Source organism: Panicum virgatum, chromosome 9K, assembly GCF_016808335.1.
Source record: "Panicum virgatum strain AP13 chromosome 9K, P.virgatum_v5, whole genome shotgun sequence".
NCBI lineage: Eukaryota > Viridiplantae > Streptophyta > Magnoliopsida > Poales > Poaceae > Panicum > Panicum virgatum.
The window spans coordinates 46,638,231-46,666,164 of NC_053144.1; the positions used below are offsets into that span (position 1 = coordinate 46,638,231).

Sequence of the window (27,934 nt, forward strand, 5' to 3'; positions counted from 1 at the left end):
TATTTCTGATGTTACTACTGTAAGTTATATTGGAACAGATGACAAGTGTTCTATTACATCTAAAAAAGTGTTACAGTGATTTTCTTGTGTAACATATATTTTTAGCTTTAGTAACACTTTTTCATTGTGGTAGTAACACTTCTTGAGAATATTGTTTAGAATTTTAGGAACATATGAGAATATTGTTTAGAATTTTAGGAACATATGGTTTGTAAGACATGTTTTAACTATTGTAACACTTTCAAAATTTCAAAAAAAATTATTATTATATACTTGCATATGGTATACAATGTTGACCTGAATTCTTTTTAGGAAATAAGAGAACCACACAAACAACAAATTTCAATAATCATAGGAGCTGTATTGATTGTAGGAAGAAAAAAAATATATTACTCATTCACACGATGAGAGAGTATATATGCATAATGACATGATTCTAGACAGCAAAGTACATATATAGTTGTGGAGATTACAAGTCCGTGCAACTAAAAATACAATGTAAAATATATAGTAATTTTTGAAATCCATTGCTTCTTGACCCAGTGTTGTACGCATAAACAATATATGACTTCAATCACTGATCATTGATCATTTCAACCTGCATAGAGATAGCTAGGAAATACATCAACATGACTAAAATAATACTACATTTAGATCAAGAAACAAATTATCACTATATGATCACTTAATCTAGGAACAAATTTGAAGTTCCGAACAATGCAAAGTTTATCTGCTCAAGCTGAACGGAGATACTGATAGAGAATAACACAATTTCTCATTTGTAATTCACGAAATATATACTTATGTTTTGGCTATCAAACATAAGTTTTGTTACTATCATATAATCATAATAACACATGGACAGAATAATGAGACATACTCTTTGGAACTAAAGGACAAATAATTCCTCATTCTAGTTATTAAGCAACCAAACGTTTGTGCGCATCTCTCAAAATAATTTGACATTGAATACACATGATTTTAATATTCCCAATGGCAAGTCTAAAAAGACTAGATGTAAATAGCGCAGTTGTATAAGGATAGAAAACCAGATTCCTTGAACATATTTGAGGTCTGCGTAAACCTTTCAATAATTCATCCATTAGGTCAACAAGATCACTGGATTTAATGTCAAAATAACTAATAGCGGACAAATCCAAGATGGCTCAGTAGAAAAATTCATGCTCTATCGGCATCTTCAATCCATATGCCATAAAAGGATAAATAAGTGCCGTAAACACATTCCTATATAACAGTATATGTCAAATCAATGCCAGCATATTAGAGATATGTATAGCTGTAGGCATTTGCTAGTTAATACAGAAGTGGATAAAAGCTAGGTAAACATGAATAAAAAACCAAGTTCAAGAAAAGTGAGAAAAATCTATAATTAGCTGAGGGGTCGATAAAAAATTGGGAGAAGTTACCTTGATGCAAAACACATCACGTTCTTGTTTCTCCATGATTTAGGAACCCAGGCCACCATAATCAGTTTACCTTTGGTCATGAACGACATCAAATGAATAAAGATAGCAGTCTCTTTTACATTTTGTATGTAAGGATGTCTATAGGCAAAGGCCAAAGATACAATTTATTGAAAACACCTTATTGTGACAGTTGCAATATGTTAGCAACTAGAATCTGCAGAACACATGCTATAGTCCATGTCAGAGAATAATTATGAAGCAATAAGTCGTAACCATGATTTATAACTAGAAACATGCCATGGGCTATCCAAACTTTCCTTAATTTTCACCTTAGTAACACAGTTCCTTCACAAAGCAATAAGGCGTGCTGTATTCCAATAATGCAGGTAGCTAGAGAAAGAGAGAGACACTACAAGACATATCTGATTATCTGAAAGGTATCTGAATTCCAGTAATGCACGTAGCTAGAGTAGTTGCCTAAGCTCCAATTTCAGTGAACTAAAATCAACAGGATCCAGCCACGGCATCCTGCACAAATTAATTTGTCTAGATCCATATCCATACACAATGATAAGTTTTGCAAATTTTGTTACTGCAAAGGGAAATAGCAGAATAGCAAAGGAAAAGAGAAGAATTGATTTACCCCAAATCGGCGAGAAGCTCGATGGGGCAACATGTCACGAGTTAGATCGGTGATGGGCTGATGGCATGGCTTCCGGTCAACACTGTCGGAGCCTTGCGCTGGCGTCGCTGTGGAGCCCAGAGATGACGAGGTCGAGCCCGAATTCTTGTTCCTGGGTCGCGTCCTCCAGGCTCCAGCCGCGCCTCCCTCGCTGCAACGACGCGGCCCTCTTCCAGCTCTAGCATCGCCCCGATGCCGCGGCTGGGGACGCTGCTGAAGTTGCCCAAGGCCGAGCTGCCTACCGAAACCGCCATCGGCGTGGGCGCATAGCCTGCGAGGACGAGCGCCCAGATCTGACGGAGTGTGAAGGTTCGCGCCAGCCGGAGAAGAAAGATTACCGCGCGACCGTCGGAGGGAGGCGGCGGGGTGGTAGTGGGATCCGGCATGGTGCTCGGCTGCTCGCGGAGGACAGCGGCGGCGCGGGATCTGGAGCGAGGTCGGCGATACAAATGATTTGGTGGGCGTCAGGTTTTGAGGGGTTTGCTTCAGATGTCCCGTAGGAACTAGTTAGCTGACGTGGGTGCATATTTTGTATCAAAAATGCTAGTGGTATGCTGGTTATAGCTGCTTGGTCCTTGATTTCTTTAGGCGCTCTGGTTCGATCCAATTCCAACCAGTACTTTTCTCTTATATTTTTTATTTATTTTTTCCTGTCTATAGGAATACATTTATAACTTCCCAAAAAGGTATATTATTTCTTAAACAATTCATTATTTTCTTACAAAATTTGGATATTTTAAATTTTCAAAAAATGGTAAAGTCAATTTTAGTAGCGCTAAAGTATACAAATATTTGATTTTTTTCTCCAAATTTGCATGACCAAACCTCATAGGGTGCACATGATTTTGTAGTCGGTAGGGACAAGTTAGATTTTGTACTCGTTTGGGACAAATTATCTGTATTAGATTATTTAAGGAGTGTATCAGATTATTTAAGGAGTAATCGGGAGGGACAAGTTATCTGTATCAGATTATTTAAGGAGTGCCAATACAAAAGTCGCCATGGAATCGTGTGGATACCTTGGGACTATCCATGCTTACTTGTAATTTGAATGTCAGCTTGCATTAAAAAAATTGAATATCAGCTTGCATTGTCCGTCACAAAATAGTTTCCCCATCCTTACTTATAATTTTAAAAGTTTTACATGCAGACTTAGATGACAACAAAATCTATATGAAAATTGTTGGGTTTCACGAGATCTACAACTTTTCTTTTGTGATTTGCTTATTACAAGTCATTTGGATGCTCAAATAATGTGCAATGTTTTAGAGAACAAGGACCTTTATGAATGTAGCATTGATATCCATCGATAAAAACATAGATATAAGTTTCTTTGTACACTTTATTTATCTGTAACAGTATTTGGTGTTACAAATAGGATATGTATCTTTACACCTACTAAAGTGTTACAACAAAATTCCATGTTTGTAACATTTTAGTTGTAACATTAATTTTGTGTTACTATAATCGATATTTGTAACACTATTTGTAAAACTAGCGCTATGTGTTAGTCTTTATTTGTAACACATAGTTTTGTGTTCCTATGAAACATCTTTGTAACACAATGATGAATATGTTACAAGAATGTGTTACAAAAACCATGTTTTGTAGTAACAGCCATCGGTGCCAGTGCCCGTGGCGGTGAGAATGATGGACAACGCCGTGGCCGGATGCATATGGTTCTTGGAGAGCGACCAGATGGGGCTCCTGGATGGGCAGGGCAAGGCCATGCGAGGTCTAAACAACTTGCAATCCATACGGGAACTGAAGTACGCGCACTTGAGGAGGACAGGGAAACGATCCAGAAGCTCGCACAGGAGCAGCTGGAGCGATCCAGCATGCACTCGACCGTCTCAACCACAACTTCCAGTCCAATACTGGAAGCTCAGGTACCTGCAGTCCTCCCCATCTTCTTTTCTTCTTCCCGAGTCCCTCTCCTCGTGCTGTCGTGTGCAGATCGCCATGGCCAGCTCCATGCCAGTGCTGCAGTTCGGGGCCACTTCAGTCGTTGTAGCCACAGGGTTCCTCCTGAACTTCATCAGTTACTTTGTTGGCTCCCTGGAACCCTCTGGCTGCTGTGATCTGTGGGAGAAATTCATTAGTGCAGCCATGCCATGGCGCCATGCAACCATACGTGAAAATGACTTTTTGTGCTTTGACATCATACAAATTCAACTGGTTTGTGAACACCCACCTAAAGACGTGCTAGCTCCTATAATAATATGTTAGGATGACCAGCTTGTTCACTCACATGGTTTATAATTTTTTATAAATGTACAGTGCAATATACATAAAAATTGTCTTATTAACATTTGTTATTATTCATTCATTAAAAATATTTTTCTAATATACACGTGCGTGTGGCACGTGAATGGCTGCTAGTGTAAACAAGCATACGGAAGAAAAAGAGCCAAGTCGATTAGTCGAAATATATACAACATGATGAGTGCCATTTTTATCTTCGGGGTACAATAGTTTTCGTCAAACGCGGATATCTAAAAGGAAGGTAAATTTGAATCTTACTAGTTACTATTACTAATTGAAGGCTCCTTTTGAAGCCTCCAGGTGAAGCCACCTAGGATCCTAAGTGGACAGTCTAAAAAATAGAGAAATCCTACAAATTCTCACAAAAATCAGAAACATCCGGCCATCAATTCGACAACTCTAATCATAATAACCATTGGACCTATTATCTTTTTTAATAAGTTACCCACCTTTGCCATTATGAAAATAGATTAAAGTAACCCCTAAACATGTATCTAAATTATCCACCTCTGCCATTATAAAAAATAATCTAAAGTAACCCCCTAATATTCATGTAAATTACCCACTTATGCCATTATAAAATAATATCAAATAACTCCCTAAATTTTTATATATATTATCCAATGATAACACAGTAAAAATAAAAATCAACCCCAAATCTGAAACAAAATTATGTTATTATAATAAAATCTTAAAGCGTATCAATATAAAATTCTAAATTACTATTCCTATCATTATTAAAATATTATTTATGTTAGTATTTATATAAACATATATACTAACAATAAGGTGTTTGTCACCATATATTCATGTACAAGACAAGAGATAGGAATATCAATTTTCATGTTGTTTACATAGCTCAAACAAAGTGTTCAATTAAACACATATCACACATATTTGGAGGTGTGATGCAAACTGAGAAAAAATTGTTAGTAACTAAACCTATCACATTTATTACAATTATATAATAATAAATATGTATCTTTACAGTACTAAATTAGAATATTTAATTGGTTAAAGAGAGGTGAGATAGATAATTATTAGATATCTCTAACTAGCCCGTGCGGGAGCACGGGTTGATAGACTAGTTATAGGCGAACAAAAGGCCTATCTTAGACACGAGGTGGCCATGCATAGAGATGTGTTTGGTGGGAAGACGAGAAGAGTAGGCCTTACCGAGGCAATTTGTTGGGTTGGTAGCGAGCTGAGTTTGTTCTGGAGGCAGGAGAGCCGAGCCCTGCGCGGCGTGGACACGCGTTGTGTGTGGACGGGAGGTCCGCACGGTGCTGGGTACGTATTATCCGCACCCAATATATTTCCTATGAGAGATGCATTATTGAGATGTGTTGTCCCCCCACCTGCAATGCAACAACATTACAACAGTACTTGAAGACAGTGCATGCAGGATTTGCAGACAGATAAATGGCGTCAGTACTCAGTACTGTTGCGGATCTCTAAGTTCACTTGCCATTCATGAGTGGAGGATATCTCCAACCGCGTCGAGAGATCCTTTCATTGGTGATTTGAGCACGAGGATGATGCCGCCGAAATACTGTCTGAATGTCAAACATAGGACCGATAAGTGGGTTGTATCGTTGCTCGTCGGTATCCACATCCACCACCTTCAAACAGATTTGTCGGAGGGTGCATGTTGGCAAGTGCTCGATGCCACGTGGTAAGACATAACCTGTTACAATCTCGATCTTCTCTAGCCTGGGCATTGCCCCAGCTTGGAAGGTCAGCGACAGCTTCTCGCAGTTCAAATCCAAGTGCTTAAGGGCTTGGAAGCCAGAGATAACAGCCTCTTCTTCTTTTTCTCCATGACATTTCAGGTACAGGTAGGCAAGTGAACGCAGTTCTGCAACAATACTGACACCATCAGCCACCTCCTTGACCCTAATGCGTAAGCTGTAGAGGTCATGGAGCTCAGAGATCCACCCAGGGCACCTGTCAAAATCACAGCTAGTCAGGTCGAGCTTCCGAAGGTTACGTACTGGAAGGGAGCGTGCGCTGCTCCAGTCATGCACTGGTAGTTGGATGTTGCATCCAGGTCCGATAATAAGGCTCCTGAGACTCTCAGAAAGACATACAATGGAAGAGCGCAACGCCTCCATTTGCATGGCCGTATCCATTGGATCACCCTGATAACCTCGCCACCAACAAATTGTCAGATCTCTCAGGTTGGTAAGCTCGCCAAGGCACTTGATATTGTCTACCGAGGTTGCCGCCAAATTAAAGCATCCTAGGGTGCGCAGGAATTTCAACCTACTAATTCCCTCAGGCAGCCCTGAAAAATTTCCAACACTGAGATGCAATAACCTTGGTAAGCTGACAATGCCTTGTGGAACACTGCTCGCAGTCACTGACCGTACATCTATTGTCTCCAATTCTTGTAGCTCCTCAAATCGACTTGGTAGCTCCAAATCAGTTGAAAAGAAATAGCACACGATTTTTAGATACCTTAGTAGAAATAACTCAGAGATACTGCTGAGGTTTAGCTTGGAAGTTCGATCTTCAAGGTGAAGAACTCGGACATACTTCAATGCCAGAAAAGAATTTATATCATAGCGGCCTCTCGAAAATAACGTGACTGATCGAACATGCGCTAGTGACCCACTGGTTGCTGCCACTGCCAGCGTTCTACCATCCATCTCACTATGAAAGTGGACTGAGACCCGACGAACCTTTTCAGGTGTCTGTCTCACATCTTTTGAACCATCTATTACAAGACAAAAATTCTCTTGTGCGGCCTTGGATCTGATAAGATCAAGCACTATATCATGTACTCTGCAAGAGAGAACCTCATTGTTGTAGTCTATCTTCTCGGGCTGGATCATACTCATGTTGATGAGCTCTTCCAAATAATCTTCTGCAACATCCTCTGCATCCAGGCCATGGGTTGTAGTGATCACAAAACCTTCAGCTATCCATTGCCTCAGCAATTCATCCTTTTCGATCTCATGGTCCTCGCGATACTTACAAACACTAAGAAGACATGTCCTAAGATGATGAGGGAGATGTCTGTAGCTAAGATCCAATATTTGCTCCATTTCTTTAAGAGTAGGATTGTCTCCTTCAAACATAGCTACCAAAGACTTCCTTACATAATCCCATGTTGACCTTTGCCTAGGATCTTTAGCTCGAAGCAAGCTTGCTATGCTGACAATAGCAAGTGGCAAACCACCACATTTCTTTAGAATACCAGTCAAGATCTCTTCTGGTACATCATTGCAGGCTTCTTCTGTACCATATATTCTACGAACAAATAGTGCTTTTGAGTCTTGCTCATTGAGTCTTCTCATCTCATAAACATTCTCTTTATTCTTGCAACATGCAATAGCAACAGAGTAAATCCTTGTAGTTATCACCACTCTACTAGCACAATTATTGCCTAGGAAAACAGATTCAATAATGTTCGAATCCCATATATCATCAATTACTATGATGTACCTGCAAAAAAAAAAATGCATGGAGTAGTAGTTAAGTCTTAGTACAATTGGCAAATGATACTTACACTATATAGGTCTAAAAAAGCAAACCTTATAGTCAAACGTCGCAAATTTTGACAGGGATAAAACCCATCTTTTTTTAAATTTATTAGCTACCTCTGTCGTTTTTACTCTATACTGATGTGTCACCGTACCTCATTATTAAATGAGTACAAAATCACACTGAAACTGGCTTTAGCCTTAAAGGTCATTCTCACTGTTGTGATTCCGATTGTTTTCAGGAGAGGTTGATCCTATTTGTTGCTAAATATGCTAGTCTATTCATCTACTTGGTAAAGATGTTCAGCGATTTTTATTGAAACCAAAGATTAAGTTATATATCCTGTTGAAAGCCCTAAGTTTGTTTTGTAGTTGAATGACAAGTGGACTAATGTTTCCAATACATTTTGATTGAGCTAGGATCCACAAGAAGGTGCGAGCAAGGCTATGTGTTATGACTGGCATCACCTATGCTAGGCGCAGGCCCATTAGTGGCTAGGGGTGCCGGTGGCCATAGGGGCTAAAGGCCCATAGTTATTTTATTTCCATCTATTATTAGGAGTATAAATACTTGTAAACACTTTTGGATTAGGGTAAGCAGAAACATATTATTGTTTCCGGCTTCCTTAGGGAGCCGGGAGTTTCCTCAGCCGCACGCCCCCTTCTCCCTCGCGCCCCCTCGTACTCGCGATGCCTCGCCACGGCGCCCCAACGCCGGCAGCGAGGTCCCAAGTCTGCTCCTCCCCCTCACCCCTACAGCCTACGACACATCCCTGGTAGGATCCGCAATCCTATCAATTTGGTATCAGCTTCTCCAGGCACGATGTCGCTTCCCCTGCCGAGCTCTACCTCCGCCCTACCAGCTTCCTCTGCCGCCCTGCCGTTTTCCACGGCGTCGCCGCCGTCCGCCCAGTCGGCCCTGTCCGATGATCCGATCCCTCGGCGTCTTCCGGCGCACCGTTGACTCGAGTCGTTGGCTGCAGCGATCCAAGACATCAACCGCACCCAAACATCCATGCAGTCAGCATGGGCCGGGTTGATCAAGCCGCCACCTCCTCCGCACTCAGCTCCACCGACGCCACCGCCTTCGCCCTCGACCACACAGCCCCCGGGGTTTCCCTATGGCATGCCCTAGTCCAGCGCGAGCGTGCCATTGCACCACCTGCAGTGGCCCTCGTCGCCGTTGCCAATTCCCTCCTGGGCCATAGGCTCCATGCCTGCGTCGGCCTCGGTGGCTGCGCCAATCTTCACTGCAGCGACGACCACGACGACGCCATCTGCGGCCATGCCTACTGCATCAGCAGAGGCTCATCAGACCCTCCCCTCGTCGGGGGTCCTCTATGGGGGGGGGTGTGGATGGCCTCCTCATCCCTTGCGGCGATCCCTACGCAGGGGATCCCTCGGCCGTGGAGGGCGCCCTCCTCGGCGTCCAGGCGCTGCCCAAGTTCTCCAAATTGGAGTTTCCAACATATGACGGCTTGGTGGATCCTCTCAATTGGCTGAACCAATGTGAGCTGTTCTTTAAGGGACAGCAAACATTGATTTCGTGGCTCGCGTCATATCACTTGAAGGGCGCTGCACAAACATGGTACTACGCTTTGGAGCAAGATGAAGGCATGCCGCCGTGGGAGCATTTTCGGGCACTTTGCTCGCAGCGTTTTGGGCCGCCGATTCAGGGAACCTGCCTTGCTGAGCTGGTGCGTCTTCCGTTCCTCTCATGGTCCAAGACTACTCCGAGCGCTTCAACACGGCCGTGTGTCATGCCCAGAACCTTTCCCCCTGTCAAAAGGCAGAGTAATATGTGGGCGGGCTTCCGGAATAGATTCGGCTGCAGGTGGAGATGCGCGCCCCGCCAGACCTCCAGGCAGCCATGTATTTGGCCCGGGCCTTTGAGCGGTGTGTACCCGCGCCAGCGCCCGCGCCTTCTCAGAGCGCCGTACGCCCTCCTCGCCCGCTGGCCACGGTCCAGCAGCCAGGGACAGCAGCAACACCGGCGGCGCAGCCTGCGTGCCTGTTCCGCCGTCTATTACCGGCTGAACAATTGGAACGCCGTCAGAAGGGGTTGTGCTTCAACTATGACGAACCCTACGTCCGTGGGCATGTGTGCCCGCGCCTCTTCTACTTGGAGTGTGATGATTACCTCGTCGACGAACCAGCAGCTGAGTCGGCTGTTGTGGCCGACCACCCGGAGGAGCCGATTGCCCACGACCACGCCGCCGCTAACGCTTTCGTGGTCTCTCTACATGCTGTTGCAGGAATTCGGCCCGCAAACTCCATGCTGCTGCCCGTCACCATGAAGGGCGAACGTGTCCTCGCTCTCCTCGACACCGAGTCTACGCACAATTTCCTCCGGGGAACGCTCATGCGCTGCCTTGGCCTCTCTTCGACCGGTGGCGAGGCGCTCCGCGTCACAGTCGCCAATGGAGACAGCCTCGCTTGCGGGGGAATCGCCCGTGACGTCCCCATCTGCATCGGCAAAGAGCACTTCGCCGTCACATGCGTGGGCCTCAACCTTGGCGGTTTCGACTTCATCTTCGGCTTCGACTTCCTCCGCACGTTGGGGCCCATCCTTTGGGATTGTGCGGCCCTGACCATGGCGTTCTCGAGGGGTGGGCGGGCTACCTAGTCCTACCGACCAACAGCAGCTGGCCGTAGCCACTGCTGATCCGCGACTGCCCTTGCTGGACAGCCTCCTCCTGCAGCATAGCACCATCTTCGACGAGCCCACGGGGCTTCCGCCAGTGCGCCCGTACGACCATCGCATCCACCTGCTGCCGATACCGTTCCGGTTGCGGTGCGCCCGTACCGCTATCCTCAGCTGCAGAAGGACGAGCTTGAGCGCCAATGTGCTGCTATGCTTGAGCAGGGGATCATCCGCCCGAGCACCTCACCGTTCTCCGCTCCGGTGTTGTTGGTGCGTAAAACAGACAAGACTTGGCGATTCTGCATCGACTATCGTGCTCTCAACGCCAAGACGTTGAAGGACAAGTTCCCGATTCCCGTGGTGGATGAGCTGCTGGACGAGCTCCATGGGGCCCGTTTCTTCACGAAGCTCGATTTGCGCTCGGGCTACCATCAGGTGCGCATGCATCCGGACGACATCGCCAAGACGGCTTTCCGGATGCACCGGGGCCACTACGAGTTTTTGGTGATGCCGTTCGGCCTCTCCAATGCTCCAGCAACGTTCCAAGCTTTGATGAACGACGTCCTCGGCCCCTACCTCTGCAGGTTTGTGCAGTTGTTTTTCGATGATATTCTAATCTATAGCCCCACATGGGTTGAGCACCTGCAGCACCTGGGCATCGTCCTCTGCACGCTCTGGGCCAATCGCCTCCACCTCAAGCGCTCCAAGTGCTCCTTTGGGGCAACCTCGGTGGCATACCTGGGCCATGTGATCTCCACTGGTGGTGTCGCCATGGATGCCGACAAAGTGGCGGCTGTTACCGCGGGGCCAACGACGCGCTCCGCTCAGGACCTGCGTGGCTTCTTGGGCCTCGCGGGCTATTACCGGAAACTCATCCGAGATTTCGGCCTCCTCGCAGCCCCACTAACGCCTCTTGCGGCGAGTCGCGTTCACTTGGGACGATGAGGCCGCTTCGGCGTTTGCGGCTCTCAAGACCGCGCTGACAACGGGACCGGTCCTCCAAATGCCCGACTTCGACAAGGTCTTCGTGGTCGACTCTCCAAATGCCCGACTTCGACAAGGTCTTCGTGGTCGACTGCGATGCTTCAGGTGCGGGGTTTGGCGCCGTCCTCCACCAGGGCGCTGGACCCCTCGCCTACTTCAGCCGTCCATTCGCCGCTCGTCATCTGAAGCTCACTGCATATGAACGCGAGCTGATTGGGCTGATGCAAGCTGTGCGCCACTGGCGGCCGTACCTCTGGGGGCGCCATTTCCTGGTTCGTACCGATCACTACAGCCTCAACTTTTTACTTGACCAGCGCCTGTCTATAGTTCCCCAACACCAGTGGATCAGCAAGCTTTTCGGCTTCGACTTCGACGTGGAGTGCCGCCCCGGGTGTCTCAACACGGTCGCCGACGCTCTCTCGGCGTGATGGGACTGCGGGTGGCTCACCTGAGGCTGCCGCGGCTGAGGGGGCTGCTCACCCCTCTCTGGCCCTCCTTCGCCTTCCTGGATGACATCCGCCGAGCGGTCTCGGTAGCTGCAGACGCACAACAACTTGTGCACCGAATTCGGGATGGGGAGCTGGGCGCCCCGTGGCGTCTGGAGGACGGCCTGCTGCTCCATGGCTCCCGGCTGTTTATTCCAGACAACGGAGATTTGCGCCACCAAGCCCTCCTTTTGGCCCATTCAGCGGGTCAAGAGGGGGTCCAGAAGACGCTGCATTGCCTCCGTGCCGATTTCTATATTCCTGGCGATCGCGTCTTGGTCCAGGATTGGGTCTGCACGTGCATCACATGCCAGCGCAACAAGACGGAGACGCTGCAGCTTGCAGGCTTATTGCAGCCCCTCGACATGCCATCCTAGGTGTGTGCGGATATTTCGATGGACTTCATTGAAGGCTTGCCTAAGGTCAGCGGCAAGTCGGTGATTCTGACGGTGGTCGATCGTTTCTCCAAGTATGCGCACTTCATTGCGCTCGGCCACCCTTACACAGCGACATCCGTCGCTCGCGCATTCTTCGATGGCATCATCCGATTACATGGGTTTCCTTCTTCTATCATCAGCGACAGGGACCCTGTGTTTACCGGGCATGTGTGGCGCGACTTATTCAAGATGGCTGGGGTTAAGCTCCGCATGAGCACAGCATTCCACCCCCAGACCGATGGTCAGTCGGAGGTGGTTAACAAGGTGATTGCTATGTATCTTCGCTGTGTCACAGGTGATCGTCCACGGGCGTGGGTGGATTGGCTATCTTCGGCGGAGTATTGCTATAATACGTCCTACACCGCCCTTCATGCCACCCCCTTTGAGGTGGTCTACGGTCGCCCTCTGCCCCTGCTGCTGCCCTATACGCCGGCACAGCTAGGACTGAGGCAGTCGACGGCCTCCTCCGCTCACGTGACGAGGTGCTAGCCGAGGTGCGCCAACGTCTTCTTCAGGCGCAGGAGCTCTCCAAGAAGTACTACGACGCTGCACATCGCCACTTGGAGCTGCAGGTTGGGGATTGGGTGTGGCTATGCCTCCTCAACCGCACCACTCAGTCCCTAGAACCGCAGGCCAAGGGGAAGCTTGGACCATGGTATGCAGGCCCGTTCCACGTTCTGGAGCATATTGGCAAGGTTGCCTACCGCCTTCAGCTCCTAGATGGAGCCCGTATTCATGACGTGTTCCATGTCGGCCTTCTGAAGTGTCACCGGGGTGAACCGCCGGCTACTCCAGGGTCGCTGCCCCCGGTCGATGATGGTCGCCTTCTTCCAGCACCCGCTCAGGCCCTGCGTGCTCAGCAGCGCCGTGGCGCCTGGCAGGTGCTCATTCGCTGGCATGGTCTACCTGAAGATGACGCTACATGGGAGTCGCTGGATGACTTCAGAGCCTCCAACCCCGACTTCCAGCTCGAGGACGAGCTGTTTCAGCAGGCGGGGAGAGATGTTATGACTAGCATCACCTATGCTAGGCGCAGGCCCATTAGTGGCTAGGGGTGCCGGTGGCCATAGGGGCTAAAGGCCCATAGTTATTTTATTTCCATCTATTATTAGGAGTATAAATACTTGTAAACACTTTTGGATTAGGGTAAGCAGAAACATATTATTGTTTCTGGCTTCCTTAGGGAGCCGGGAGTTTCCCCAGCCGCATGCCCCGTTCTCCCTCGCGCTCCCTCGTACTCGCGATCCCTCGCCACGGCGCCCCAACGCCGGCAGCGAGGTACCAAGTCTGCTCCTCCCTCTCACCCCTACAGCCTACGACACATCCCTGGTAGGATCCGCAATCTTATCACTATGAGATGGACGAAGGTTCATCAATTCATATGGAGCAAGCTCATACTTGGAGAGAAGATGAAGACAGGCCCAAAGGCAAAGGTATATGCTAGGAGGTTTCTATTCATTGGCCAACGCATAGTAGAGGCACAGTCAGATTTAGGATAGATAGCCGTAATATTAAGAGAGGAACTCTAATGCGAAATTGTTATCTAAGTGCTACTAGATGTGAAAAACTTTGCCAATGCATTGGACCTAGTGACGTGGTCAAATGCAAAATATTTTTGAAAATCTAATCTTAATGCCTAATAGCCTAAGGTGAAGATGTTCGTTTTTAAACATATTGGAATTAGAGGATTCGAGACAGTAGTGAATACTGGCATTTAGTGCACCTTCACTGCACTTAACAAAGTCACCAGAGATGTGCCTAAGCAGGGGGGGGGGGGCAAAGTACGCTTAACAGAAGCTAGGGTATGCCACTGAATTTATCAAGTGGTTCCCCTTTGATAGCACCAGAAGAATAGATCGTACTGTTAGCTTAGGTAGTTTTTTGAACGCAACCATTGGAGTTTCAGTGCTCATCACCGGAAATCCGGTGATGCCCTGAAGCTCGCAGGTAGCTACACCGAGATATTCTAGGGTAACCATATTATTCCAGTTCCCCTCACCAAAAGGTCACTAGAGAAACATGAATAGTCGTTGGGAGTTCCACATCTAGTTTGACTTGGGCCGAGCACGCGCAGGCCTACTAGAATTATCCGGTGGTACACTTAATGTTGCATTGGACTATGTGCTAGGAGATTGAAATCCTAAATCAAATCTGAGTCATCAGAGCAGTCCCAATGCAGACTCCACTCGTATAGTCTTAAGCCTCAAAGACTCCATCATAAGAAACTATACTTTCTAATGCAAAGTGTGTAATAGTAGTTTCTACACATAAAATCATTTATTGTTTTTCTTCCATCACAAGATCTATAGACTCCACGCTCCTTCCACAACGCAAGTCTCCATGGTTTCTTAGGCATTGAAGGGCGCGTAGACTTAAGGTCTTATCTAGAAATCAAGTCTTGTTTTTTTCCTTCTATCTTCAATAATTAGGGTGCCACATCAGCAAAAAAGCTATAAATAGAGGACTATAAATATACTTAGACTCCATGGTAGAATCTGGATTTGGACTGCCCTTAGATCATGGACCACATTCTGGTTTGCGTCTTCTTATGGCCACCGGACTTTTCAGATGACCCCACAAACTCTTTCAATAGCTAGTTTTTGGGGCTTCTATAAATATGTGTTGTGTTGACCAGTCCTAGGCTCTTGTCAGAACTTAAGAACATCTCCCACTCATCTCCTTGCTAGTTGCTTGGACCAAAGTGAGATTAGGAGAGATCTAGTGCATCTAGTGGCACTAGTTCATATTTAAGCCTTAGTTCGCTTGTTACTTTTGGTGCTTGCCACCATCTAGACTGCTTGATGGATTGGATGTAACAGCCCGAAAATTCATATTAGAAAAATCACTCGAGTTCAAAAACTATTTTCAAAACTTGTTGCAAAATTAATCTCTTGAGCTCAATTCCCTTGTCCCCTAATCTCCATCATGTTCCTAATCACCTCTCTCTCTCTCTAACCTGCACAGGCACGCACACAGCAAGCCAACCAGCTAATCTGTTCTTTTACACATATACTCTCATGCACCTTGTGCACTTATAAGCACCACACGAACACCCCATGCAAGCTCGCACACCAGACCCTTGCCGTGCTCATCTCACCATGCTCGAGCAGCTCACTGCTGCGTCCACGCCCCTGCAGCTCGTCAGGCCCCCCTGCCGTCCTCGCTCGCGCTCGCAGCACGCCGCACACGCGACACGCCGGCCCCGCAACGGGACCGCACGCTGCACCCGGCACCACGCCGTGCCGCCCACCGCCGAGCCCCTACCTCGCTACAGCCTTCTCGCCGGCAAAGCTCGCCTCGTCGCACGCGCTTCAACGCCGCCGTCGCCTCAGCTACAAGCTCGCCGCTGTGCACAATGACGACGAGCTGCCGCAGCCCACGCCCGTTGTCCTTGCCGCCCGCCCTTGCGCGACGCCACTACTGTCCGCCGCGCCTATAAAAGGGCGAGGCCGCGCGGAGCTCCGCCACCAGCCCAAGCTCGCCAAGCCGCCCCGCTCCACCGCTCCTCCCTCGCTCAATCCCGCCATCCTCTGTTCTTCCCAAGAACAGACCCCTCCCGTCGATCTCCCCCACCAGGTCATCTTGGTTCAATTCCCTTCGAGGTGAGAATCCTCGTACCCTCCTCTACCTTCCCGAACCAGCGCCATCCACCCTCCCTACCCGAGCCAAGCTCCCCACGACGAGCTCCCGGAGCCATAGCCATGGCTGCCGCGGCCGCCGTGGAAGACCTCCGTTTCCCATGCTCGAAGTCCCCAAAACTGAACCCCCTCACTCTCCCCTCTTCCCATGCCCTCGGATTTGGGAACAGTGAACCGCAGCTCGATCACGACGAAGCTCCGGCGAGCAGCCACCGTAGGTGCTATGGCGCCGCCGCCTGGGACGTCGTCGCCCTCCCTGTTCCCGTTCCGTGACCCTCTCCCACCTCTGTTTTGTTGAGTCCAGCAAGCCCACTTAAATGAACTAAACACCAGCCCAAGTACTAGCCGCAAAGCCCAAACTACCCAAGAACCTCCACGCACAGCTCCTTCCATTTATATTAATCCATTTTCGGAATTAGTTAGCCACCCTATCTTACAACTACAATATCTCAGCCATCCAAGCTTTGATTCAATCAATCCTTTTTCCTCAATTTTTCTAAAATCATATCCTATCCATTCCTCCTATTTTCACCTCCTTCCGAGCTCATTTTATTTTTATGGTTGTGCTTGCTTGTGTTTGTTTCCCGGTTGTGCCGTTTCCGCCCGTAGAAGACGGAGTGATCGAGGAGGAACGCACCGAGTACGAAGGCCAGTACCGTGAGCCGGAGCCAGAAGATCCGTACCGCGAGCAGGAGCTGCCTGAAGGCTTTGAAGACTGCAAGTCCAACCCATTCCCTTTTGATCATATTTATCCCAGTTTTCAAACACAACCCGTAGAAGCCTAATATGACTTGCATCCAGTTATATAAATATATATATGCCTGAATTATTTTACTGCTTGATCTAGTTATAAACCCGGTTGGATAGCCACTCCTTGTTTGCCATTACGTCGCTGATGATATATAAAACCTAGGATTTATCGCAACACATGATACGCTCTGTTTATGCAAACTCCTTGATATTAGCTAAATGGTTAGGACCTGTTGTTCAACAACTTTACTACTCACTTTACAAATACAATTGTTTTCAACAAGAAAATGTGTGAGTGTGTGGTTGGTGTAAAAATGGGTTGGGACTTTGAGAAAGTGTTAATGAATAGCTATGTGTGGGTGATTACCCAGAGATGGGGCAGATCAGGGTTCCTTGTGTGGGACACCTGGGAGTTTCGGCTCATGCCTTTGTGGTTGAGTATAGAAGATGTCCGCCTTGTCTCGTTTAAGGACCGAGTCGATGTGTCATCTTGCCTAACCCAATTTATCATGCAACCACTTGACCCTTGTGTGTGGCAAGGGCTTAGTCTAAATCTCACTAGTTAGTCTGTTAGCCGTCTGGAGGCAGGTGTGCATCGAGAGGCTAAGGAGCAGGCATAAGCAAGTGCAGGCTTATTCGTGGCCCGGTTGGAGACCTCGTTAGAAGGTCATGAACCCCTTAGTTTGGCTCTCGTAGATGACTAGCACTAAGGTGATCATGTTGCGGTACCCTACTTGTGGGTAAAATTGTACACCTCTGCAGAGTTTAAAATCTATTCGAATAGCCATGTCCACGGTCTTGGACGAGTTATGGCTTGGTTACTTCGACTAGTTGTGGGAATTGGGAATTTGTGTGAGTAAAGCGTGAGTTGGATTTTGGAAATGCCGGCAAGTGTGTTGTTTGCTGCTGTGGACGGGGTGCCCGGTAGCAATTAAAATTTGGATCCTTTGTGTAGGATCAAACCCCACTCTTTCATGACTATTACCCTTATGGTAACAAAATGTTTTGCAAAAATAAAAGAATTACTAAACAGCCCTTGCATGTGTATAAAAATTGGCTTTATGCAAAATAAAACCTCAGCCTATTCCTTGATTTACCCTTATGCATGTATTCTTATACCCCCTCCGTAGGGCGGGGCTGGACTTGTTGAGTACTTTTGTACTCACCCCTATTTTGTTGCTTCAAAGGAAGACCCAGACTTCATTGTTGAGGACGTCGAGTAGGAGGTTGCGTCCGCACCCAACGCTGCCTGTGGTGTTGGCCCTTTGGCGTGATACTCTGAGCCCGAGCTGGACCCCGTCTGGATCGTGCTTTGGTGTATCACCGTAGCCTTTTAACTGCTTGTTATCGTTTGTATCGAGTGCCCACCTCCGCGGAGGTTGTACGGTAACTGAACTATCTATTGAATAAATGTGTATTAGCCTTCTGGGACTGATATTTGTATCACATTTAGTCTCTACTTATGTGGGGACGCTTCATTGGAGGATCGTTGAGGAGCTTGTGGTGATTGTTTGCAGCCAACGGTCAAGTCGATTGTAGCCCTTGTGCAGGTCCCTAAGGAAGATTGCAAAGAACTATAACGGAATGCTCATGGCTAGTTGGAGTGCTCATTATGATCGACTCTAGCGGCACCCAAGTTGAGGGTCTAGCTTGAGCAGCAAGTTAGCGCATGAATCAGTCCCCTAAGATATGCCACAATGAGGGCATAGGTTGTCGGCAAGTGACCAAACCTCAAGAGATAATTCTCTTTGTCTTGACTGGTTCGGTTTGCACTTCTGCTACTCTTTCATTCATATATCTTGTGTGGTGCTTGTTGCTTGTGTAGAGGAGCTCTAGTTGTTATTTGTACCAGGTAGAGTTGCCTTACCTGATTAGGACACCAGAGTGGACCTAGCCTTGGTGGCTGAGTGTTTTAGTAGTACAATCCAATTGCCACTAAAATTCTGTAGGGGCCTGCATTAGGTGTTATAGTAGTGTCTATTAGGTTTTATTGTTTTACTAACTGCTTTGCTCTAGGGTTTATGAGTTTGTAGAGAAATTTTATAGCATATTCACCTCTCCCTCCAAGCCATCTAAATCCTTTCATTTGTCTAAAAAACATTAAAAAATGCAAGTGGGTATTTTTAAAGTCATAAATACAACATTTTGTGGAGTTTGTTTTCTTTGGTACCTCTCCATATTCTTACCATGTGCTATTGCTACACTAGCATTATTGTGGTAACTAAAACATGTCAAAATGTATATGATCTATAATATTATATACATTTTACATAAATTTAACATATATCTGGGTGCAACAGAGATAATTCCCTATATAGCACTAAACAAATATGCCACTAACTCTACTATGGATAATTAAAAACATGTAAAATCGTATATGCTCTATAATACTATATATGCGATCACAAAAATTTAAAGTGTATCAGGGTATAGCAGGTATATCTTCCCTTGGTATATGACAACGACAGAATCTCCATCCCTAGTTCAGTGGATTCAGGCTTTGGTGGTACTAGACCCATATATGCCACATGTCAACAAGCGATGACAAATTTCAGCTACTTTAACTATGAGTGTTTACAAAATAATAAAAGATTGCTGGCGAGGAAGGATAGGTGGTGAGTGCATACCTCTTATTCTCAAGTAGCCGTTGGAGTTTTGCGATGAGCTGCTCTTCGTTCGAGTTTTTTGCATTGAAATTATCGCCAATAAATTCCTTGATAATATCTCCAATTAGGTCTTTTTTATCTCGACTCTGACCCACAGAAATAAAAGCTTTCAGATGGAATTGGCCTCCTTTAAGCCTGTCATACACTTCCCTCCCGAGTGTTGTCTTGCCTAGTCCGCCAGATCCATAGATGGAGAATATCTTGAGTTGCACATTCCCATCCCCATCCCCATCCCCATCCCCGTCGTCAGAAAACCTCTTGATTAGTTCATTTATTTGCTCTTCAATGCCAACAAGGTCTTTCTGATGTTTGAATGATGGAACCCACGACATGCAAGGAACAATGGTATCAGTAATTTCAGCAGGTGCATTAGCCACAACATTGTCGACATTATACTCTTGACGCTTTTGGATTTCATCCTGAACTTGTTTCTTGATATCTTTGATCTTGTCACTAATTTGAGGGTGAGCCTTGAACACCCTATGAGTGAGCACTCTAAATCCGCCCGCATCAGAGGTAGGCTCGCTGTGCACCAAAAAGCCATCAACAAAATCCTCTATGTCATATGACATCTCTCTCACATTGTTGGCCCAACGCTTGATCAGATAATAATCCTGGTCATTCAGATGCAAGTCTGGCAACTTCCTGAGGACTACCTGCATATTCGTAAGCTCCTCCGAGAAAGATTCGATGTCTTTTTTCACACTGTCCTCCAGATTGCACCCCTTGAGGAGCTCGCCAAGCTTGTGGAGCAGGCTGCCCATGGCCCCCGTTGCGAGATCCATAGCTCGGTCGCTTGGTCTACTTAGGTACCTCATGTTTGTAGGATGATAACTTGAAAAGCTCTGTGGCGGGTGGAAATTACGGTGATGATCCTAGCATGCAGAATAATGAAGTATTAGTGAGATTAAGTATATAAACTCGTTTCAGCAAATGGTGCCAGTTGTATTATTGTCTAATTAATGAAGCTCACCTTTGAAAGCGCCTCAGCTGTTTCAGGATTACATATAACAACCACCAAAGGCACCTCATCGACTTCATTTGGATCTTTCTTGGACATGTATTGAGTGATCTGTTCAGCTCTAAGATCCTTGTCCACTATTGTGCTTTTCACGACAAAATCATCATTTGTAGTACTCTGTTCTTGGATTGTTATCTGTATACTACAATTGGATTGTGGTGACACAATGCCTTGGTCTGGCCGTGCATGGTACTGCTGGCAATGTGTTTCGATGATGAAGGCATAATAATCATTTGTCTCGTTAGTTAGCTTAACTTCATATGTCTCCTTCTGAAGCTCGGATGGAAGCATCAGCGTGAGCGGCTCTATTCCAAGCATCTCGTCATTTATCTGTGCCAAAAGAGAGTACATGCGTCATCACAAAAATATATTGCACTTGTTTTATGAGAATGAGATATGGTAGTGTGTGCACGCGCACACATATTACACCAGGGTTCACAATAGCTTTATAATCCATATCTTCCAATTGTCTCAAAAATCTCAAAACATTGGTTACTAAAAAAAATTACTTATTATATAAGAAATAATAGCTAGGGACCATATATAGAAGACCGTACCTGAGCAGCGTCCACATTTGTTTCAGTTCGCATGAGCATGCTGGTTATATCCGATATGGAAGGTCTATATGTAGGTTCTTTAATCCTACAGAGTGCTGCTATTTTCATACATTGAGTTAATTGCATCAAGTATAGTATTGGCGAATGCTTTTGTGATTTTTTCCACCTGTAGCCCCACCACCGAAGCACCTGTGCAAAATTCGCAAATGTTATTTATTTATTTATGCCTCTTGACACTCAAAATTGGCTAAAGTAGGATCATGGACATGATCAATAGATTATAGGGCTGTTTGGATCATAGCCAAACCACGCCACGCCACGGGTGTGGCGAGCCACAGGCTGTGGCGGGCAATTTCAGCGCCACAGCATCTGCTCCCGCTGCTGTTGACTGTTCCGTGGCGGAACTGTAGCGTGGCGCGGGTACTGTAGCGGTGGCGATGCGTGGCTATAAACAAAACAGGCCCTATATATGCCATATATATGTTGGAGGTCAAGTGGTGCGGCCAAAACATCAATAAAACACGTGAAGAACATGGCGAGCTGCAGCGGGCCAAAGCAAGTCGTCTTAGCCCCCTGTGAGAGGCCTCCTAGGCCACGACGAAGTCGGTTTAGTCGACCCCCAGGTCAGCTAAGCCGACTTCCCCTGGATTCCGAGACCGGTTTTTTCTCAAGTTGGCTTTGAGGTATGTTTTGACGTGGGAAACTTGTGGGACGTGTTTTGGAGTTGTTTCCTACTGGTATAAGACCACCCTCTCTCTATATATGAGAGGATCATGGCTGATTACCCATCTATCAATCGTAAAAAAAAACACATCTACTATACCCCTAACCTTACTTTTCCAACCTCTCTTGCTTTTTGGCACGTCTGGCGGCGAGATTTGTCGGCATTCTAGGCGGCCTTGCTGGTCCTAGGGTACCCTCCACATGCATGCCTTAGACGGGTCATCCCGAGGGGCGTTCAGGAGTTCATCTGGCCAAGAATGGGTACTACATCGGCTAAACCAGTTTCTAGATCGGTTCTTGCCGATTACACTGTGTTTTTGCTATTTGTACGTTGATTGCAACCTCTTGGGAGTGTTAGACATTGCTTGTGTATGATCTGGACTCCCTCCGACGTCAACACACTTTTTGATGACTCTGCTGGGAAGAAGAAAAGCAAAATTTCGACCTACTAGCGACATGGGCAGCCAAGGTGGTGATGGGGACAAGAGTGAGCTCCACCAATCCAATATCAATTGTCCCAATCCATTGATGAGCTTCCGGAGGATCTTGAGAAACAAGTTGAGGCCAAGTTCAGCGTCGTTTTGAAGGCATTCTTGCAAAGTTGTACCAATATAGGATCGACGCAACAAGGTCACCCAATTCAAGCAACCAAATTTTAGGGAGTTGATCCCTCCATCATCTAAGACGCTAATGAAAAGGTATATGAAGAGGTAGGTCCTTATCCCACTGATGCTGATTATGGTAAAATGTTACTTGATACAAAATATACACTTACAAATTCTACTCAGCGTAGTCATAATATTCTTGCTAGGCGTTTGAATAAGTTAGAAAAGTTAGAAGGTAGTGCGACCAATATTGATCCGTCGGGTGTCATACAACCTCAACTTGGCATGCCTAAGGAGTTTTATGAGAACCACACTTTCCATGCACAGGCTAGTGTTATACAATCGGGCCCTTCGGCACCTGAAACCGATAGAACTGGTGGCGGTACAGCTAGTATATCTACACAAAGAGTTACTTTTCTCAAAATTCGGGTCATAACACACAAACTGATCGTGGAGCAGCAACAAATAGAGCCTCGGGGAACAGTACAGTTCTCCAAACACACCGAGGTCATGCAGTCAAGTTTTTCCTTTTAATATTGCTCCTAATGCTACAACAATCGGTTTTAATGAAGCAATGAATCAGTTTAAAAATGAATTGACTAGGTCTCTAGAGAGTAGTTTGAGTATGCAAATTAAACCAACTAGAAGCAAATATCACAAGCCATACCCTTCTAGTTTTGATGTTATGAGAGCACATGATGGTTGGCGGGTGCCTGTGTTTTATAAATATAGTGGTGATGATAGTAAGTCTACCATGGAGCACCTTACTATGATTCTTGCACAAATGGGTGAAGCTAGCACCATGGATTTCATGAATGTGCGTTTGTAACGAACATGGCCCCTTTTAGGCCATTTTGAGTGATTTTAGTGATCGAGTGACAACGCAATCAATGGGACTAACAAGTTTGTCAAGTGAATCTATCTAGATCACAGGGATGAAGTAAAAAGCCTAAGCAAAGCAAAACACGAAGAAAGAACTCAAAGAAAGGATGAATTGGATGAGTTCTGCACAAATCAGTTGCACCGGATGAACCGACTCTTAGCCGTCGGTCTAACCGATGAGCATCGGATGAACCGACGCTAAGTCTTCGGTGCAATGGGCAGCACTGGTGCTAGGACAAGTGAAGAATCCTTCAGCACCGGATGATCCGACGACCCCACCGTCGGACTAAACGGCCGTATAGGACCGGTCTAATTCTGACAGGCTCAGGTCTCAGTTGAAAAATTGCTAGTGAGACCGGATGATCCGACGCCAGCAAAAGAAGACCGTCGGACTAATCGTTGGAGTATTCTGCAGAGAGCATGTTTCTCAGGATTTGAAGAATCATTTAGGACCGGATGAACCAACGAGCCATCGGACTAAGGCGTCAGAGTAATGACGATAGCAGTTCAGGTGCAGAAGTAGAAAATCCTTCAGGACTGGATAATCCGACGCCCCGTTGGTGTAATGCGTCGGACTATGCGGTGCTTGCTACGTCAGCTGTCAGAAACCCAATGACTACAGATGGGCACAGAGTAACCGGATGAACCGACACCCTACCGTCGGATGTCCGGACGCCTACGCAGAAAAAGGGGTAACGACTCTAAACAGCTAGTTCAACTTGGAGGGCTATAAATATGGGTTCCCCTGGTCATTTGAAGTTTGCTGGAGTTCCAAGACATCACACCCACACCCAAGAACACCTCCAAGCCATCCAAGAGCTCAAGAGATCAAATCCTTAGTCCTTAGCATATAATTGAGAGAGTTAGTGCCAGGTTAGCTCTTAAGTAAGTGAAAGGCAAGGTGTAAAGCCTTGTGCTGTGGTTCTTGTGTGAACCAAAGTATATCTCGGTGCGCCGGCCATCCTTGGAGTCTTAATGGCTCGTCGTCACGTCAACGACCATCCGGCTTGGTGTGGAGCGGCGTCGACATCTTTGTGCGGAGGACGTGGAGACCCCCATCCTTTGTGGAGAAGCTCCTTAATGGAAATCGGGATCAAGGTGACCGTGGTGACTCGGTGTCCCCGAAAGAGACTTGATTGCCGAGAAGCAATACTCTTTGTGAGTGCTTCAACAACGTAGATGAAGGTGTGCCTTTGTGGCTAACCGAACCACAGGATAAATCCTCGTGTCAAAGAATTTGCTTCCTCTCATCCTTCTCTTTAAGCTTCCGCATTTACTTATTGCAACTTTTATGCCTTTACTTTTATAGAGTAGTATCTTAATAGGATTGGCTATAGATTGCATAACTCTTTTGAGATGAGAGTTTCACAATAGTTAAACCATAGTTGCACATCTAGATGTATGTTTCAGTTTAATTTATGTGCAAATTAGTTGGAGCTTTAGATTAAGATTTTAGTTTGTCTAATTCACCCCTCCCCCTCTTAGGCTACGCGCACCCGATTTCTTTCAAGTGGTATCAGAGCCGGAACTCACATCTCTCACAAAAAAAGTCAATTCTATTGGTAATTTGTGTGACCGGCTCATAGGATCGGTATTACGCTTCACCGCATAGTGAGTTAGCTTGTTCGGGAAGGGATGGATTTCTTAGGACCTCCTCCACGTTTCGATGGCACGAGCTTCCAATGATGAAAGATTTTAATGTAATCCCATCTCCAATCAAAGGGCGTAAATGTTTGGAGTGACTAGTGAGGAGCATGAAAAACAATGGTCAACAAGAGAAACAATTTGATGCTATTGCAAAATGTGTAATCTTGAGTTCTCTTGAAGATAATATATTCAATCGTGTGTTTGCTGGTGAGAATGCTAAAGAGCTATGGAAAGCTATCAATGAGAATCATGATGGCACAAAGGATGTTGCAAACGAAATATATCATGTTCTCATTGATAGATTAAATAGCTTCAAGCAATTTGATCATGAAAATGCCGAATCAATGTACTCATGATTGAATGTTCTTGTGAATGAGATCAATTCTCTAGGTGTCAAGAAAATTGAAGAAACGGAACTCATTCGCAAGATGCTCCACACTCTCCGAAGGCCGGACTATGATTTGGTGACAACCATTCTCTACGAGAAAAATCTCTCAACAATGACACTAAATCAAGTCCTCAACAAGGTGACCGGCCATGAGCTTCGCAATAACATCAAGCCAAGAGCGCCGCCTTCTTCACCAACACATAGTGCACTTGCATGCAAGCAAGCCAAAATGTTGAAGAAGATGGCAACCAAAAGAAGCTCAAGTGAAGAGAAAGAGAAAAATGAAAAACAATGCTCCTCAAGTGATGAAGGAGTCATGCTCCCCAAGCTTTACAAGCAAGCGAAAATCATGAACAAAAGCTTGAAAAAAATCAACTTGATGGATACATGGTCTTCCTCAAAGATAGCCTCACCACCAACTTATGAAGGTTGAGAGGAGATTCAAGAAGAAGATGGAGAAGAAGCCCAAGGAAGAAGCCCTCATCGTTCTTGGCGAATGGATAAGTGGTGGTGAAGAATCAAACACAAACTCAAGCGATGAGTCGACCAAGAGATTCACTACCCGCATCAACACGGGCATGGCTTCATCATCCAACATTTGCCTTATGGCCAAAGGTATGAAAAACGATGTAAGTGATGATGACTCCGACTCTCCTTCCTATGAAGAGCTTCTTGACTTGGTACATGAGCACCAAAGAGCAATTAAGAAACAATCTAAAAAATGTGATGCTCTTAATGCTACCCTTGCTACAAATTATGATAATTTGTTGTGCAAATTCCAAATGTTTAGCAAGGAGCATGAAGAGCTCAAATTAAAAATTGATAGCATCACAAAAGAAACTAATGACTCTTTGGGAATGAAGCAATCTATCCCATGTGCAGTTCCAATTTCTAAGGTAAATGCTTCAACTTCTTGCATTGATTTAATTGATGAATCTTGCTCTAACCCTTGTAATGAGAAATGTTATGAGAATGTGTAGGATCATGTAATGACCTCATTGCTAAGGAGAATGATGAGCTCAAACAAAAATTGAAAAGGCTCATGAAGGACTTGGCAAGATATAAGGGCAAGAGCATTGTCCAAACTTCTCAAGATAACCGTGAAGACATGTTGAAGAAGTTTGAGAAGGGATCCACCGTGACATGCTTCAAGTGCCATCAAGAAGGCCACAAGTCCAACAAGTGCTTTCAACTAAAGGAGAAGCTTTCGGATGAGAAGAACAAAAAGAAGATCACTATCAAGAGTTCTCTCATCTACACCAAGCTCAATCGGAAGAACAAGAGCAAAAGCACCACTTATGTAATCAAGAAGAAGAACCAAGGTGGTTGCTCACAAGGTTGGAAAGAAGGATTGGAGTTGGAACCGCTCCATTTGGGTGCATAAGGAAGTCATCACCAACATGAAGGGCCTCAAATAGTGTGGGTTCCGAAGGATACTTAAGCCCAAGGATCGGCTTCGGTGGATTTGGAGGCTTATCTTACAAGATGATGAGAAGATTCAATCCAAAGAAGCTAAGCTCACAACTTGGACATTTGGTGCCCAAGTCCCCCATAAGATAATGGTAGCTAGATTTCAATTCAAACATCATGTAGCTCAATTGCTTTTGCTAGGTTGTTTGCATACATTGCATCTCCTAGTGTTACATATGGTGGGTTGCTTGTGTCATGATCTAACCTATGAGCAACCTCCATGGTTTGATAAGTGTGTAGAAAGCTATACAAAATTACTCTTCAGGGTACATGGACTTCATGAGATATGTGTTTTATTTGTGTACCATGAACACAATCTATAGGGTAAACTTCCCGTTGTTGTCATAAATAATGTGCATATATTTGATTGATGATTCAAACACTAAATGCATACATTTAGAAGTTTATCCTATGGTTTGTGATTTTAGAAATTAACATGTTTGCAAGTTTATCCTTTGTAGTCTCTTTCCGGAGTTAACACTATAAGAGAATGTTGTTCATGCTCAATGTGAATTAACAACTCTATAAAAATGATTAGATAAATTAGTATGCTTTCATGCATATTGGGCCATGTTCTATCGAACTTAAATTTCCATATCTAAGTTCATAGGCTATGTGCTCATACATTTGCTCACATTGGTGTACCAAGTGTTCTTCATCTCAAAGACTTTCAATCGGTATCTAAATTCAATTGATATTTTTTTGGCACAAGTCACTTTCAATTGGTGCATTCAAGGCACCTAGGACCTCCGGAGGTATGCAAGGTTCTAACTCTTTCAATTGGAATCTTTGTCAATTCTTTGTTTATTTAGAGTTACCTCCGTGCATGATATGATCTAAACTTTCTTGTTCAAGTATGTAGTCGTGCACTTGATGTTCACATTATCATTTTTGTCCGCACACTTGTGGAAAGCTTAGCTCATGTTATGCAAATTTCATGATTTTGTGATCCATCTTAGTGATTTTTCAGTTGATATCTTCATTGATATCATACACATGAATCATGACTCATGAAACTAACTCCCTAGACTACTAACTTTTTCCTTTGAGCTATATTGTGTTTGAAAGGCTTTTTTAGGTGACTTGATTCCAAAGGGGGAGAAATATGGATCAAAACAAGTATCTTCCAAAAAGGGGAAGAATGTCTTCCAAAGGGGGAGAAATGCCAAGTGGAA

General features: G+C 45.6%; 1 protein-coding gene and 1 long non-coding RNA gene across 13 annotated transcripts in view; both read right to left on the minus strand.

Annotated features, from left to right (window-relative positions):
* Positions 1 to 340: 340 nt before the first annotated feature.
* LOC120651731 lies at positions 341 to 2,639 on the minus strand. 3 transcript variants are annotated; one of them, XR_005666295.1, is made up of 3 exons: positions 2,448 to 2,639; positions 1,428 to 2,402; positions 341 to 598 (listed from the first exon to the last, which is right to left on the minus strand). It is a non-coding gene; the product is annotated as an uncharacterized LOC120651731 (long non-coding RNA). The 3 variants fall into 3 exon arrangements; XR_005666294.1 differs by having other exon boundaries at positions 1,428 to 2,380; positions 2,448 to 2,634; XR_005666293.1 differs by having other exon boundaries at positions 1,428 to 2,634.
* A 782-nt stretch (positions 2,640 to 3,421) lies between these two features.
* LOC120651729 (disease resistance protein RGA5-like) overlaps positions 3,422 to 27,934 on the minus strand; it is a 44,854-nt gene continuing 20,341 nt past the window's right edge. For 5 of the 10 annotated variants that reach the window (XM_039929334.1, XM_039929331.1, XM_039929333.1 and 2 more), the window contains 6 exons: positions 21,045 to 21,233; positions 20,440 to 20,817; positions 19,428 to 20,341; positions 5,843 to 7,824; positions 5,551 to 5,732; positions 3,422 to 4,191 (listed from right to left, as the gene is read on the minus strand). In XM_039929334.1, coding sequence (XP_039785268.1) covers positions 4,111 to 4,191; positions 5,551 to 5,732; positions 5,843 to 7,824; positions 19,428 to 20,341; positions 20,440 to 20,817; positions 21,045 to 21,233 — 3,726 coding nt within the window. In that variant the 3' untranslated portion in view covers positions 3,422 to 4,110. Of the gene's footprint in view, positions 4,192 to 5,550; positions 5,733 to 5,809; positions 19,310 to 19,427; positions 20,342 to 20,439; positions 20,818 to 21,044; positions 21,234 to 27,934 lie in introns of those variants that run through there. The other 5 variants (XR_005666291.1, XR_005666292.1, XM_039929335.1 and 2 more) reach the window with 5 other exon arrangements.